The sequence below is a fragment of the Vulpes lagopus genome, chromosome 2, assembly GCF_018345385.1.
Source record: "Vulpes lagopus strain Blue_001 chromosome 2, ASM1834538v1, whole genome shotgun sequence".
Lineage (NCBI taxonomy): Eukaryota > Metazoa > Chordata > Mammalia > Carnivora > Canidae > Vulpes > Vulpes lagopus.
In genome coordinates this window covers 55,732,145-55,749,604 of record NC_054825.1, presented here as the reverse complement: position 1 = coordinate 55,749,604, position 17,460 = coordinate 55,732,145, and the positions used below count along the sequence as shown (strand labels likewise).

Genomic DNA, 17,460 nt, shown 5'->3' with positions numbered 1-17,460 from the left:
TGAATGAATGAAAGGAGGCAATGTACTGCTTCACCTTTAAACATCTGAAGCTTTCAAAGAATATTAGATTTTCTTACCTTATCCCAGTCTTTGCTCAGCTGGCTCGTCTTCCACATATTGATTCTAAACTGCACGGTCACTAGCATCCCGAGGGCACTCGCTGAATGCCCAAGTGACAGAGAAATGGGACAAAAGACTCAAGACAATCTACGACAACGTCCCTCCAGGAACTGAAGACCAGTGGAAAGATAAATACACCGAAGTGGCAAAATATGAATTCAGTAAGGACTGTAACTAATGAGTGATCAAACCAGAGTGTGTTTGCTACTAAAAAATAATAGAAAAAACTAATTAATAAAGGCATGTTGTCAAACACCATGGTAATTTTCACTGTAACATATTTTTAGGCACAATATGATACTGATTTTTTTTTCATTGAGGTTTGCAATAAAATTTCTCCACTAAATATATTCTTTTTTTTTTCACTAAATATATTCTTAATCCACATGGCAGGCATTGACACTGTGTGCTCTCTCTTCAAATGCTCACTCAAAGTTTAAAGACAATTTTGTTGATCTATACTACAGCAGGGCACAGTTGTTTATGACGCAGATTTACTTTCAACATTTTAGTCATCAGAGGAAGCATTATATATATGAAAGTTAAATATATTCTAAACTTAATATAATCTCACCTCTTTGGATGAAGTCCTTCCAAGGTTCTAGATTACCAGATGGTGGTACTAATTGACAATGCTACAAAAGCAAAACTTTGGAGCAGGGGGAGGGGAGACATGGAGACTACAATAAAATCCCTTCCAGATGGCCACTGCATAAAAATATGGGAACAAAGTCTTGGAGGCAGCAATTCAGCCTGAGATGCCCCAGGTTAAGTCTTCAGAAGTTCCCTGGAAATACTACTCTAATAGTTAGAAACTCACACATAATGCCAAACAACCCCACCCCATATCAGCGCTTCCAGGAGTGAAGGGATAAAGTCACTGGTACCATGGCAAAGTGTAACAGAGTCATGGACTTTCTAATTTACATGTTCCACTGGGAGCACCCACACTGAATGCTGCCTTCTTAGATCCTGTCTCTGCTCTAGGGTTAGCTAATGACTTGAGGAATAAAAATATGTCTCTATCTTTGTGCTGTGGAAGAAGTCCTTTGTATCCTTCCAGTATCCTTCCCTGGGAGACAAGTGACAAAATAAAATGACTCTAATTCCTGGATTTTAATGGTTCTTCCCCTAACCTGAGAGATATCAATTAACAGAGGTTCTTGGGCATGGTAATAACGACCAAGATTTTGAAACAAATGCACAAACCCTTGTTTTCAAACCCTGTCCTTGATACCATAGACTTGGCCTGCCATAACTGACATCTCTCCCCATGCAGGCTAGTCAACTTGCTAAAAGACAAATGAAGGCAAACATTTTTATGCCACAGTCATCATGTATTTTCTTTTTTTTTTTTAAGATTTTATTTATCCATGATAGACAGAGAGAGAGATAGAGAGAGAGAGAGGCAGAGACACAGGCAGAGGGAGAAGCAGGCTCCATGATGCCAGGAGCCCAACGCGGAACTAGATCCCGGGACCCCAGGATCACACCTGGGGCCAAAGACAGGCGCTGAACTGCTGAGCCACCCAGGGATCCCCTATCATGTATTTTCTTGATTTGCTTGACTGGCACAATATATGTGTGTGCCTGTGCATATATGTATATGGACACGTGTGTATGTGTGTGTATATACATAGACATACATTCACATTTAAATATATAAAGATGTCGGGACACCTGGGTGGTTGAGTGTCTGCCCTTGGCTTAGGGTGTGATCCTGGGGTCCCAAGATCGTGTCCCACATTGGGCTCCCTGCATGGAGCCTGCTCCTCCCTCTACCTGTGTCTCTGCCTCTTTCTCTCTCTCATGAATAAATAAAATCTTTAAAAATATATATATAAAGATGAACTTCTTCACTGAACAATGGCTTATTTTCACTAACTGTTCAATATTATAGGATTGGGGCTTCTCAGCTAGAGTCTGTTTCTTAAAAACCAGCTACTCTATGCCTGTAAATGTGTGTATTACCCACACAATCACAATACAAATTAGACAAAATAGATGCGTAATTAATGGTGTAATTCACTTTACAATGGCACTATTACTACAGCATTACTCTATTTTCATGACTACTGGATATTAGAACTGGCTTCCAACATCTCTGAGTAAAGAAATAAAACAACCTAATCAGAGTGTCAATTAATTCTGTAAAAGTCATATAAGATATTGAAACTAAAATATTTTCACAGCATCCCAGAAAGACAGGTTTCCACTCTTGCTTCATTTCCTCTTCCTTGCTAATGCTTCTACCTACTATACTTTGACCCAGCCTCGTCCAATTATAAGCCAAAATCAATACAAGACCCTCAGCAAGCTTAATTGATTCTCTAAGAAAGGATATTATAATCCATCAGCACACTCTCACCTTATGCTAACATTATTTTCCTGGGTTTACCCAGTACCACTGTGGTACCCATAACTACTCTTTCTCACACTGCTCTCTCTCATCAGCTCAACTACTGTAACAGCAGAGCAATTTCAAGCAGGTTGTGAGTCTCTGAGAGTATTGCTTGCAAAGTGCATGTAAATTATTAGATTACATTACAAGTGAAAGACTCAGCAGTGGGTCACCGTAGTGGAGCATTAATGTAGAACAAGTTGAATGGAACCCTCGCAGACAAGCTTCTCCAATGTGATTTTTGGCAGGGAGGAGAAAGTGAGTAAAGGGGAAGGGAGGGCAAGGAATGATGATGGGTTGCTGAAAAATGAGGCGGGAGAGAGAGCTCTGGAGCTCAGTGGGAAGGAGGGCACTCCACAGCCTCAATAGCTGGAGGGGGTAGCCAGCAGGGCAAAAGGAAGAGTAAAAGTGGGGGGAGGAGACAGGCAGAAATGGGCCCTGTTCAGGTTCAGTGGAAGGTGTGAGGTGGAAGTTCAGGAAGCCCAAGTGAGTGATGAGGTTGAGCTTAAGTGATTTGTCTTCACAAAGATTCAGCCCATGGTGGCTGAGCTGAGTGACTAGGGCAGATCCAGTCAGGAAAGGGAACTAGCAGTAAAAGGTAAGGCTTCCAATGCCTTCAGATAGCCTGGCTTGTTCCATAGAGCAACCAATCAGAACCAGAGAGGAATGATCTGAGGAAAGGGAGTCACAGACCTGAGGAGGAGACAGGCAACAGAAGCTCCTGTATCTGTATGTGCTCCATAATCACCACCATCACTGGAGCTACAGTCTAGGCCTAATGGGCACCCTGCGAGGTGCCATGCGTGCCTAATCACAGGTCACCCTCAACCATCTTGGGAAGCCAGCATCATACACATCTCTAGTTTTCAGGTGATGAAAGAAACAGAATGAGTGATGAATGCACTTACCTAAGTCACACAGCCAGCACCCAGCACACCTGGGCCTCTGGCCCAGGTCTGCCTGACTCCCGGCTGGCTCATAACACGCATACATGCTGTTTCCCAACATGTTTGGCCTTCATCTGAGTTGCTCAAGACTGGAGCAGGCCTGAACCTGCCATGGAGGGGACGACTGGTAGATCTGAGAGAGACAGAAATGGGACAAAGAAGGGCAGCTGGGTCCATACCCAAGGCCCAGCTGGAAGTCTGAGTGAGTAGAAGCTGTGCTTGCAGAGTTGGGAAGTAGAGCGCTGAATCTACTGAAAAAGTGACCGGCTTGGCAGGGCAATGTGAAAGAGATGCTCTACACAGTTAATGAGCACTGACTTTTCGCAAAGCACTGCGCAGGAGTAACAGGATAAACCACGGTGCCAGTCCTCTTGGGGAGACTAGACACCTAGCCAGGAAATAACACTGTAAGACAGTATAAAGCAACCCGGCAAAGGAAGAGGTTACGTGCTTACTGCATGAGCCAGGCCCACCTGACAACTGAAGAAGACAGGGATCACGAGAACTGCAGGAGGGAGAGGGTGAGTCTTATCTCGTAGCCTTATCTAAAGCCACTGCACGCTTTCAAGAAGCAAAGAGAGATTGGGACAGAAGATGGGAGCACTGGGTTGGAAAGAAGAAGAGGGGAAGGGTGAAAGCATGTATGAGGAAGACGGCTAAGGATGGCCACGTCCAACAGGCACTTAGAAGAGAACCTCCAGACCGTGGGCTTCATTGAGAGATGCTACCCCTAGAATGCAAGATCCAGGAAGGCAGGGATCGGCCCTCAATCTCGTTTGCTGTGTTCACACACAAAGTGCTCGGCAAACCTCTGTCCAGAACGCCATCCTTGGGCTTTTACACAGTGACATCAAATCCAAGCAATGGGGATCCCAGAATCTACATTCTGAGCCAGTCTTGGCAGATGCATGTCTAAAGGTAACAGGGTATTAATGAGCATGTGCTAAAAGTAGTATAAAGATACCGTATGATTACAAATAATAAGTATTTACATTATTTTCCATCCCCCACCTCCTCCCTGAAATCATAATGAGTAACACCTGGAGTCCAACATCAGTTACTGTGGAAACACTCCATCCCCCCTCTACCTCCCGTTCTCCCCCTCCCCTCCCTCCCTCCTACCACCAGGCCATGGCTCACAAAAAGGCTGCTTCTACCTCATGTCCACAACGGGGTTTTTAAAACTGTGAGAGACAGCCCATAAATAGATCATGAAACCAATTTGGTGGCTCATGATTTATATCTTGTCTTTAAATAATAGAGCAAAAATAACAGTGCATCACAAGTAAAGGATAAATATTTTACATGAAAAGTTTATCGCATGCACTTGTGGTATGTATGCGCATGCATGTGTGTGTGCACACGTGTGTGTGTACTGGGTCACAATGTAGTATGTTTTTCTCATTGTAGATCACAGTATAAACACCTCAAAGATATTGTCCTAAAGGGCAATAAATTCCAATATTGGACGCTTCTTTTCACACGCAAGCTAAATGAACCTTGTTTTCCTGACGATCCTGGCTGAATGCGACTGTCAGAGGTACTGCTCTTGGGGCCAGTAAACTTGGCCCATCCTGAAATACTGAGCAATTCTGTGGGACATACGAAGCCCAGAATTAGTTCCTTCAATGCACCCCCAGTTTCACAACATACAAACAATCTTTTTTTAGAAAAAAAATAAGATTTATTTTTTTCTAGTTACAAAAGTAATACATGTATAATGCAGGAAAGTCAAAAATACAGAAGGGCACAAAAAAAAAAAAAGAAACTCACACTAAAAATAACCATTTTATCATTTCATTATTAAGGTGTACGTGGGTCCATATTAATACACACACTATAGTTTTTTACAGAAATGATGTCATTCTGGGCACACTGCTATGAAGATTATTACTTTTCACTAATAGATGACAAACATTTTCCCCTATCAAGAGATACTTTTCTACTGGAATAGGATTTTTACTAGCTACATAGTATTCCACAGGTGGACTTCCTCTTGAGCATCTCTTATAAAAGACACAGCCTTTCCTCTGCCTTGAGGAAAAAGGGCAGTTGCTGAGAGCCAGCCTCTCCATTCCACCCTCTGGCTGCATCCAGCTCTAGCGAGCATAACCGCTCAGGCTGGCACCGATGACAAGACGCTCCCTTCCAGAGCCTCTATTTTACTTTCTACAGAATCAGCAGTGCATAAGATACAGGCACTATTTTTACTATGCTTCAGAATGCTTTTACTGACACGGCCACCAGTTCATGAGCTAATTTTTATATAATATTCAAAGTGGGATATGAAAACATAACAATTACTGATAATGCTCCATTACTGACGCACAACCAACGTCACATGCATTGAGTTTCAGAGATGTCAGCTACCTCATACTGGATTAACCTGTGTATGCATCATAATATCCTCAGGGGGGTTACCTGGCAGGACAGGGAGAGGGGTTCAGGAAATTGATTCTGTACCTGCTGGAATTTCCGAGTATCTCGGCACAGCACACAAAGGCAAGGAACACTGGAACACTTCTACAAAGTAGATGACCCGTACTCTTGTCACAGTCTTGCCACTTACTAGGAATGGGAACTCAGGCACATTATTAGATCTCTGTGAGCGTCAGTTTAAAGGAGAAGGGCCAGCCTAGATGATTTAGAAGGCCGCTTCTGTGTCTAACAGGTCTTGGGCTAATAAAACAGCACTGGCACCAGCATGGTGAGTGAGCACCACACTCGTAGCACACACCTAGCACACACCCTCAAGCTCGAGGTGAGAAAAACGAGCTTTAGGACTTGCTAGAGCCTCTCAGTGTAGCGTCAGTTCTCCAACTGATTCTCTGTAAGGCCTCAAGAAATTTTAGGGCCTCACTAATCTTCAACCTTTGTCCTTCACGCTGTGAAATTTTACATCTTCTGGGTTCACAGCCCGGTCTATAGAAACCGTCCAGGTTCCCACTTTCCACATCAACATGCTCATCAGAAGTGGACCACGAGTGCCAGAAATGGCTACACGCAACTCGCAATTTCATACCTGTCACCATCAGTCAACTAATATGATCACTAAAAGAAGAATCACTTTTGATTATCAAAGTATTTCATTTGCGTTTGCTTTCCAATGCTTCATTACCTGGACAATTGAGAGTTATGGGCAGTTCATCCTCCCAGATGCCCTGTCCTTTCAGACGTAATATCCCCATCATACAAACGTTCCTGGGAGTACACGCTGTATCATTACCATGGCCTTCTTACCATCCCCTGGCTTTATGACTGTACAGTGAAAATGAAAAGCAATGCAGTTTATTGAAGAGTTTTTAGACTTGCTAAATATACCCTTGTTTCTTCTGTGATTGGTATGTTGAAAATCCATTAACTGCTATACAGTGAGTCTTCCCCAGGACTGGCATCGATCATATGGGATGAGAAAAGCTTCTCTGCTTCTGGAAGAGCAGAATCACATCTGGTTGTCTTTTCTCCGTCTTTGTCCATTTCTTCAGGTTTCTTTAAAACTAATTGGAAGAGTCAATAAACATGCCCGCCAATTCCCTTAACACGCTAGGAAGCAGATCATCATGCCCTTCAGACCTGTTCTTGTTCTGTTTTTCCAAGTATTCCCTTACCTGCCTTTGTCAATTGGCATTCTCGACAAGTTCGTCATAACTTCTCAAAGTGTCAACTTTTCCTCTTTTCATTGCCCTTGTTAAAGATAATTTAAAATTAGAAAGTCACATTCCGAGCCATTTCAGAGTCAATGCTAATTTCATTTTCCTTTGCACAGAAGTCTCCTTCCCTCTAGAGATTCCCTTCCTCGTTCACAGCCCCCACTCCCCAGCCCCAAACAGGCATTCTTCATCCCTGTATGCACTGCTCCGATCCCCTACTGTACCCTTCTTATCTCTCCCCCCCCAAAATACTTCACCCAGTGACACACACTTTAGCTTGTGGTTCTCCTTCCTTCACTCCACTTCTGAGAGAAATGTCTGTGTCTGGAGATTGTAAAGTCACCTTCAGGAAAGAGGCATACAGTTGCCTGTCAATTAATTGGGATAAGACAGAAAAAATTACATCGTGTGTAGCTTTGCTTCTCAGTACATGCATTTATGCTTTGGGGATCAAGAGGATTTCTCCCACACAACCTAAAACTCATATTTATGCCTTTTGTTTGGCTATAACTAATTCTCTACCTAGCAGCACAGTAGTTAATGGTTGGGATTATTTAAAACGGTGATTACCATAGCTCGTTATAAATTCCAGTGTTGATTCCTCATTTTTTCCCCCTATTCTGCTTCACCTCTACCACTTGCAATCTGCCTATTTATCCTTGGTAGCATCCTTTGCTCATAAAATAAGTCCAATAATTTTATCTTCTATAATTTTTAGCCCCCCATCTAGTTTGACATATAGACTTCAAGCCAGTTTATTTTCCCCCATTAAGCACAGACCCAAACGTCACCATTCCTGTCACGTATACAATTCCATCAAGTTTCAGAGTGTCATTTATACACAATTTTATTTCTTCTTACTTCTTTCACACACGCCTACCACTTACGTACAGCAACTTCACTACATTCATATTTCATAAACTTCATCAGCATTCAGCCAAATCCTCCCCCGAAGTAAGCTAGGTATTTTTAACAGTGCGCTGCCTCTTTCACAGGCTTGAGGATCCTGTACTAAGTGGCACCCTTCCTTGCACCCCAGAAGAGTTTCATCTATTACGGTCCGTTCATGGATGGAGGAACTTCCTGATTATTCAAAAAACAACAACAACAACAACAACAACTTTAAGATAGTTCATAATCAAAACTCAAATGCCCAATAATGTTGCTAGAGATGATTCGAGGCTGGGAGACTATAAATCCTCTATGCCATAAGGGTTCCTACTCAGTTCCAGCCTCTGATTGAGCTTCAGGGCAAATGGTGCTGGTACAGAAACTTCCTGGCACAGCCTGCAGTCCTCTGGCACCTTTCAGGGCGTGGGAGACCTGTACTCTCCACTGGTGGTGGACACTGCAGAGGGCCCTGCAGCTGGCCACGAGGGCCTCACTTCTGTGGACGAGACAATCACCAGGAAACCACAGGGCCACGCCACTGTCAATGTGCCATAGCACGGAAGGTGCTAGGACAGTCTGTAATAATGACCTGTCAATGCAGGTCATAAACGTCTGTTAGGAAAAAACAACAAGAGACCGTTCTTCTACCAACACATGGAAATTGGTACCTGTGACTCCTTTTCACATCGGCATTTAAAGGGGGAGCAAAAAGCGAGCCACAAGACGTGGCACATTTATTCCTCATCACGCCCCGTCCTCCTCTCCTATGGACTTCTCTAGACAATCTCCTTGATGTCCTTACTCCAAAAACAAAATAATCATAATAATAATAACTGGGCTGTCACAAAAGAACGCCACGACTCCTAAGATGAATTTGCAATGCTGTGACATCAAAGATGCCAGAAGATAACCGCAGACTATCATTAAGTCAAGTGGGAGGGCCCTGAGAAAGTCAGCCTCTGATGGTGCCCTCCTGGGCATGCTTCCCACACTGGCCCAGTGAACAAAGGCCCAAACTTGAAAGGAGAATTTCCTTTGGGGGAATTTAAACGTTCTTTATTGATATTCTTGAAAGTCTTCCCTCAAACCCTAGAATATGTTAGTTTTTAGGATTTGTGATACCCTCTCAACATATCTAAGGAAGAGGCAAAATTAGCCGATATTTCTATTTGCCATTATTACAAGTAGGGGGAGAAGTTACATAATGCTACGGTAATACCTTACATAACTTCTTTGTAAATAAAACAGCCTTCCTAAACATCTGAGAGTGATTTTACATCCACCATAACTGCAGGGAAAAAATTAAGGTTCTCGATTCAGGTTGAAATTTTCCTAGAAAGTACAAACCTCAAGTAACTAGAGTCAACTAATTAAAAGTGAATGTCTGCCTTGCTCCTTGCAAGTCAGAGGCCAAGGAAGGCAACTAACAAAACATACTGACATCGAGGATTTAACAGAAAAAGAAAACAATTTCCAAGCTGGGATCAGGGCAGATTTAGTCCAATCTCTGGCACTGTCTCCATTCACAGTTCTATAATGTACAATCAGAATTCATCCTCAGAACAGTGACCCTGTGGCACTGTAAGATCCTCAAACCTCAAAGAAAGATTCAATTACATTCCCAATGTTCTTTCTAGGGTAGGAAAGGGGACTAGCACATTAATAAAAAAAAATTCAAAAAGAGAAAGACAGAAGAGATTTCTGGTTAATCTACTGTTAGCCAGAAAAACTAATTCATTAGTAATGCCTTGGTACCCTTATAGAAAAATCATGATTTACTGTATATTAATCAACACTTGAACACTGATTATCTGGAGAATTTTTTTCAAAGCATTAATTCAAAATGATTCACTTTTATTTCTCTTAACATACGGTTTAGTAAGGTGGGTGAAAAATGGAACAGCTCGTTTCCAAACCAACATTTCCGATTATGAATCTCACACACACACACACACACACACAATCAGCACCTCCCCTAAAAAAAACAAAACATTTTTTTTTTTTAATGGTAGAAGAGAGAACCATATAGAGAAAAAGAAAGAGAGAGAGAGAGACTGTTTCTAATATTCTCAACAGGATGACAGTCTTCACATTCAGAAAGATATTCTACATTCTAGGTTAGTATTCACTCTGGTACCTGAAGGCCTTTCAAAGCAGACTCTTGTTGCTCTAGAAGAATCTATCACTAATCTGGGATAACTGGTCAGGAATCTCCTCAAGGGAGTAGATGACGTCTACCTCAAAGTACCTGAACAATGGCTCACGGAAGACAAAGAGGGGAAGCAGCAGCACGTTAAGTCATATGAAGAGAGCTGGATTTTCTACCAAATTTAGTCTTCTGCACACATGGCGGTCACATTACAATCCGTCCCCAGACACCTGAAATGTCATTATGTATTTCGCTTCCATAAACACATAAGGACACATGTAACCTAAGAAGCACAATTCATCAAGTAGACTAAGAAGATGAGGGCAGAGAGGAAGAGTGCTCTCAGAAAAAGTGGCATCTGGGGATCCCTGGGCGGCTCAGCGGTTTAGTGCCGCCTTCAGCCCAGGACGCAATCCTGGAGTCCTAGGTTTGAGTTCCACATTAAGCTCCCCACATGGAGCCTGCTTCTCCCCCTGTCTGTGTCTCTGCCTCTGTGTGTGTGTGTGTGTGTGTCTCATGAATAAATAAATAAAATCTTGAAAGAAAGAAAGAAAGAAAGAAAGAAAGAAGAAAGAAAGAAAGAAAGAGAAGAGAAAGAAGAGAGAGAAGAGAAGAGAAGAGAAGAGAAGAGAAGAGAAGAAAAGAAAAGAAAAGAAAAGAAAAGAAAAGAAAAGAAAAGAAAAGAAAAGAAAAGAAAAAAGAAAAGAAAAGAAAAAATGGCATCTGCTGTAAGAGACCACACAAACAGAATTTCCAGTGACATCCAACTCAGTCTGCCCTTCCAACAACACACAACTTTCTGGAATCAGAAATGGGAAAATGTAGAGAAAAATGTGCATCTTAAGTCAGAAGTGACAAGAGTATAGCCCAAGGAGAAGCACCCACGGACTTGTCTCACTTGCATTCCAAAGGTTAGCTCTGGACAGGGGTCAGATGGCTTCCAAAAGCAATTGGGCTGTCACCAAAAATCCCCAGAACGTTTCACCTGGAGGCACAACTACAACAAATAATGTCCTCACACCTCCCTACATCCCACTTAGGAGCCTGGTGTGGAACTAGCAGCGTGTGCTACACCCCTTACCAACACCACCACCTCTGCTGCCTTGAAAACACATGCTGAAGGGTCTCATGGTGAGGGCTTCCATGAAGACTCCATATTTCAGTTTTGGAAATGGAGACATTCTCTAAAGCCAAGGCTCCTCATGACGCTAGTAGGTTCTGGAAAATTCCAGCAGGTGACTAACATATAAGGAGTCTGCTGTACATGTTTTTAGCTACTCAGGATTTGACTTCTGGATTAAGAACACAATTCTTCTTAAGAAATAAGGGGGAAGCAACAGAAGAGGTTATCATAACTATCACCAAATGCATTTCCTAAAATTATTCCATTACATTTTTTTGAGGGTATAATTACAAATGTTTTTATGAGCAATTTACCGGAAAATTAAAGTCCCTCAGTTTAAAAAATAATTATTCAGTTCCTCTGGCAAAGGATTTTATCCCAGCCAGTAGCTCTTTTCAAACTATGGGGCATCACTTGTTCACTGTGGAGAGCCAGGCCTATGTTAGAAAAGTTGATCTGAGAATCAATCTCTAGAAAAGGCTACAAATTGCCAGGCAAGAAGGGTACCTACCAGAAAGCGAATCAGCCAAGACTGGAAGGGGGGGCGTGGAGGCAAAGCACTTTGGTTACGTGACTCTAGAAGTCCTCACAGGGCAACAAAAAACTACAGGCCTTGTTAACTGATTTTAAGTCAATCTAAACTGAGCTTCCAGGGGGTTCAATCTCAACCCAGCCGAGCTTTTCAGTGTTAATCCCATCTTTTGGATTCGATTTTTCCCTGAGGTCGGCCTGCCCTAAAAGCCTTCAACCTACAACCCTGGTGTTCCAAGCCAACTGCGTGCCACGCAGCCCTGTGAGGATAACTTTAGGGAAGTGAAATATGTAAGCTTCTGGCATGCATATAATAACGAGATTCTGGAAAAGGGTTTTTAACAACAGTTATGTCACAATGCTTATGGCTCCCTGAAGTCCCTGTAAGCCTTGTTAAATTAAAGATTCGCTGTGGTTTTTTTCCGTTTCATTCTTACTTCCCGTGTTGCCTCCTGCCTTTCTTGCCTTTCATTGTGCTGTAAAGTTGGTACTGAATGACACCAGCCATCATTAATACCACCTAGAAAACGGGACGGTTTCCTGACCACCGCTAACCATTCCCTGCTAGCCTTAAGGACAGGGGGAAGGAAGGCGTGTCTTTCAGATCACAAAGTCTCGCAACTGATTTTTGGCAACGCAGGCACTAAGGGTACGCGGCCCATTCACACGGGGATTCCCAGGAGTCTGGCATTCGATAACAGCTTCGAGTCTACCCAGGTAATGTCTCATGAGGTCACCTCAATGTCATGAGAATCCAGACCACAATTTCTGCGGACTGCAAACACCGGCTGGCTGGAAGCTAACCCCTCTACCTCTCTGGAAAGCATCTCCCAAATCCAAAAGCTTCCCACTTCACCCAATGCCAAGAACTCCATTCAATCCTCCTTGAGGTTGAAAATGCTAATTATGAGGTGATGATGTTTGCTTTTCCTTTTGAGTTGTGTGCCTTTATGTTTTAAGTATTAAAAAGGCGTAATCACCTAGTGTGTAGGTTAATTTCTTTCCGATATTGTAATTTATGCGACATTAATACTGGATGCCAGCTCCAATTTTCTTGCTGCTTACACTCTGGGAGCCGACTTTCTGCCAACACCATTACATCATCTGAAAACCCAAACATTTCCCATTTTCAAATCACTCTCATCTACCAGGCATACTTACACATTCTCTCTTCTTCTCCCTAGGTCACTCACACACACACACACACACACACACACACACACACACGCACAGATTGGTATCCCTGAGGAGCAGACACTACATCTGAGGTTAAAGTCTGCAAATGCACATAATTTCTGGAAGCTATTACTACTGCTGTGTTAGCTAAAGGATGCCTCCATCTCTGACCTTCCTTTTTCCATTCAGACTGTTACATAACCTACTGCCTGCGTGCAGGATGTGAGTTGAGTGTTTGGGCCTTACCTCTTCTCCCTCCCCCTAGTAAATCTCTGGAGAGATGGGGCACGGGTTGGTTCAAAGAAGAGTGAGTGGAGGGTGACTCTGTAGGGGGCAAGGGGACAAAGGTCAACAGGTCAGCTGGGCAAGATGCATTCCACCTCTACTTTGTCCCTCTCCCCTTTTTGCTAAGCCTAGGGGGCTAGTGGTACTGAATGCCCCAGCGTTACATAATTTGCAAGAACAGCAAGTTACGGATTTGTTAGTCGGTTCTGCAGCCTGCCACCCTGATCTCTTGCAAGAACACCTCCTGGCAAGAATGACACCTGAAGATGCTAATAACACACAGGAAGGGGGAGGTTAAGAGAGAGGGGGGTGACAGCACAAACTAGAAATTAATGTGGCTTCCTATATACTATGTTACCCCCCCCTTTAAAAAAAAAAAAACTCAGAAAACACATGAAGGGGATTTTCTCCAGTGTTTCTGATTAACCCTGTTACATAACCCGCTCGCATTCCAAATCCACCGTCTCAGGGTCTAAATATACTCTTTGCAGCCAAAAGCTCTCCACACACAAACTCACCGAGCTGGCGGCAGGACCCGGCCCCCAGCCTTGATCCCCCCCTTCCTCCCTTCCCGGCCCTGACTGCACCCCCTCCCGCTGAAGCCCGGTTCGGCGTGTTCACTCCTCGGAAATCGCCTTTAATTAAATGTTTTTCGTGTGTGTCATCCTGATGGCTTTTACTGTACTCGAATTCCGTGAATGGGAAAGCGCCCGGACAGGGGGTGTGGCTAAAGGGGGGGGGGAATACTGTAAAACAGCCAGCACATGATCAGCCATATTCCTACCTCCAACGGTAACGCCGAGAGGCAGGGAGCGGCTCCCCGGCCCCCCCCCCCCCCATCGCCGCCAGGAGCCGAGAGGCAGGAGCAGGGGGCGCGCGGGGCCGGTGCCCAAGCCCGGGCCGGAGATCCTCCATCCCCGGATCCCCAGCCCCGGGCTGCTCGCGCGGGCCCGCTTCCTCCGGAGTGACAGGCGTGATTTATACATTATTTACAACAGTAATTAAAGCCGTAGCTTCCTCCTGTTCTTTGCAAACTTCCAGGCGCAATCAAATAAATAATCCCCCACCGCCACCTCCAAGAAAAAAAAGAAGAAAAAAAAAACCCTACATCAGGTTCTGACACCTTTAAGAAAGACAGAGAGTGAGCTTTCCCCCCCCCAGTAACTCGACTTTAGGAAAAAGCAAGGAGGGGGCAGTGGAGCCCCCCCTCCACCCCACCCCTACCCCGGCTCATACTCTCCAAAATGAAGTGTAAAGCTCGCTGGGAGGCGAGGCTGGGGGGGGGGAGGCGAGGGGGGGCGCATCTCTCGCACTATCTATCCAACCAGCGTTCAACTCTCCGCTGACCATTCCCAGGTTCTTGCAGAAACGCTGGAACCTCGGAGAGGGAAGGATTCCCAGGGCAGAAATAAGTTTGGGTGCATTTCGGTCTTTCCGTGTCTGCTTGTTTGCTTTTGCAGACGCTCACTCGGGAGGCGCGTGGAGCGCCCCTCGGCGCCGCCGCCCTCCGCGCGCTGCCGCGCACACGCCCCCCGCCGGCCCGGGCGCGGGGCTGCGGACCCCGGGGGCTGCAAACTCGCGCATCTGCCCTCGCCGCGCCCGCCGGACAACTTGGGCGAGCGCCTCACGCGCCCGCTCCCCGCCTTCTCCGGCCCTTCCTCCCAACCCCAAACCCACCCAAACCCGCCGCGTCCCGGAGGAGGTGCCCTCGTCGCCCCCAGATCCAGGAGCGCCCCCTCTCCACCCTCGGGACTCCCCGGGTCGCTCCCTCCCCCCGCACCCCCAGCTCCGCGGCGGGCGGGGGGCGGGGGGCGCCCAAAACACACCCGGTCTGGGGCAGCCGGGGCCGAAACTGTCAAGAGGAGAAGAGGTAAAGCGGGAGGAGGGTGGCCATGAACGCATTTTTTTTTTCTTTTCCTTTCTTTTTTTTTTTTTTTTTTGCCTCCTTCCTTCTTAAAAGGACACTGCCGCTTTAAAAGTTTCTTTCCCGGGCCCCCGCTCCCCGGTCCTCCGTATTTCGGGGGAGCGTGTTTCATTCGGGCTACGCGGCTTTCCTCCTCTCTTTGCAGAAAAATCCGAGCCAGGGGGTGAGCCCGCCGGCTGTCAACGCTCCTGGCCGCCGCCCCCGCCCCCCTCTGCTCCCGCAGACCCGAGGACGGGCTGCAAAAGTTTGCAACATTTTCGGGGGGCGGAGGGGGGAGGGGAGGGGGGCTCCCCGCGCTCGGGGCGCCGCCGCAGGCTCGCGCGCGGCCCCGGCCCCCGCGCTCCGGGCGCCCGCTCCCGGCCGGCCCCCGCTCCGCTCCGGGCGCCCGCCGCCCCCTCCCCAGCCCCTCTCGCAGCCGCCTACCTCTGCTGGTGCTGGAATAGCTCTGTCTGCGCACCGGGGCGGGCGGCTCGCTCTTGCGGGCGGATTCCTGGTTCAGCGGGGTCTCCCTGGCGCCGGCGGCCGCGTCCGCGCCGCTGCTGCCCGGCTCGCTGGCGGCGGGGTCGGGGGCTGCCGGAGCTGACTCCATGTTTTTTCCCAATGTAGAGATCGCTGGAGATGGCGAGCTCCGAGACTCCCTCTATCTTCTGTTTTCAGAGCAACTCTATGGTACCAAAAAAAAAAAAAAAAAAAAGAGGGGGGAGAAAGAGACCGGGGAGAGCAGGAGCGAGAGAGCCGGCGGCGGCGGCGGCGGCGGCGGCGGCGGCGGGAGCGCGGGGGAGCGCGCGGAGTGTGTCCGGGCGGGCGGCCGTGTGCGCCCGCGAGGGGCTGGGAGGCGGGTCTGGCCACAGGCAGCGCTAGCGAGAGCCTCCCCGGCCGGCCCCCACACCCACGCCCCCACCCTCCGGACCCCAGGCGGGAGCCGCAGACTGGCTGCCAGGGGGGAGGGCGCAGCGCGGGAGAGGCTCCGCTCGCTGCCCCGGTCCTCCCGGGCCCCGGTCCTCCCGGCCCCCGCCCCGGCCCCCGCCCCGGGCCCGGGACCGAGATGGAGACCGGCGAGCTGATTGCGTGCCTACTTCTGAGACTCTCTCTCGGGAACAGAACTCGCGCCCCTCCGCACGCAGCCAGCCCGGGAACAGCCGCCTGGGATCATCCACGTTGGGGGAACCGCAGGGAGCTCCCTGCCGGCCCGCCCGGGACTGAGGATGAGCCTAAAAAGGAATCCGACCTGGGCCGGTACACGAAGGAAGAGGAGGATGGAGTGGGGTGGAGGTGCAGGTGCAGGTGGAGGTGCAGGGGGAGGTGCAGGGGGAGGGGGGAGGGGGGACGGGGGACGTGGCACTTCTTACTTCGGGGATTGGGACGGCCAGCGGGTTTCCAGACGTGCTTTGAGAGACTTCTGTGTCTGAAACCCATTTGGGGACTAGAACCGCCTTGGACGGGCAATTTCTGGTGTGGTTGAAAGAGGTGGCTCTCCGCTTTCTTCGCTGTTTCCTCGGAGAAGGATCCAGAAACCACTTGGCAGGGCAGTTTCCACCCAAGAAAACTTTGGCCCGTTGGGTTGGTGACTGTCTAAGCGGGTTGAAATATGCCACTCGGCAGCTAGTTCATGTGCGGCTGCTAATTGTCAATTCCCACCGGTAATTTTGCTACTAAATGTACAGTCTCGTCCGTAAAAAGATACGCTGCAGAGGCATTAATAATGCCTCGACGATAAAATCCAGATAATTAACAGCTCCTAATAAGTGACATCGTTGTAGACGTCATTCTACACCTCCCTTCCATGGAAAGACAACCATCACATAGTAGGTGTTTAATGAAACCCAGGGACAGTAGAGAGTTGCATCCCTGTTACCTTGACCCCAAACTCCAGTATGAAGGGACAAAAAATTGGGTGAGTGGAAAACATTCCGGGGGTAGTAGCCTGCCTCCTCTGCCTCGGTACTCAACTCACCAGTTCTTTTTGCCTGCCCAGACACCGATGAAATCAGTACATTTGTAACACACACTCCCACCTTCCTTTCAGAAAGCTCACAAATTTTGACAATAAAAAATATTATTACATACCAGAAGGTGGCATAAATATGTGTATTTAGGGGGTTGGGATGGGAAAAAGAAGTAGGGAACGTTTTGCTTTCTCTACCTTCCTAGTTTGGAAAAATGCTTTTTGAAAACAAGGGTGGGGGAGAACCTAGTTAGATAATTGCTTAAGTGGAACCTCCATATGCCAAACTTCACACATGGTTTGTGTTAATGTTACTGA

General features: G+C 46.8%; 1 protein-coding gene across 1 annotated transcript in view; it reads right to left on the bottom strand.

The window, feature by feature from the left end:
• Window positions 1-15,859, bottom strand: part of RORA (RAR related orphan receptor A) — a 702,197-nt gene extending 686,338 nt beyond the window's left edge. Inside the window, exon 1 of the mRNA XM_041741549.1 lies at window positions 15,621-15,859. Within this exon, the coding sequence (XP_041597483.1) occupies window positions 15,621-15,786 (166 nt within the window). The 5' untranslated portion in view covers window positions 15,787-15,859. The remainder of the gene's footprint in view (window positions 1-15,620) is intronic.
• Window positions 15,860-17,460: the final 1,601 nt, after the last annotated feature.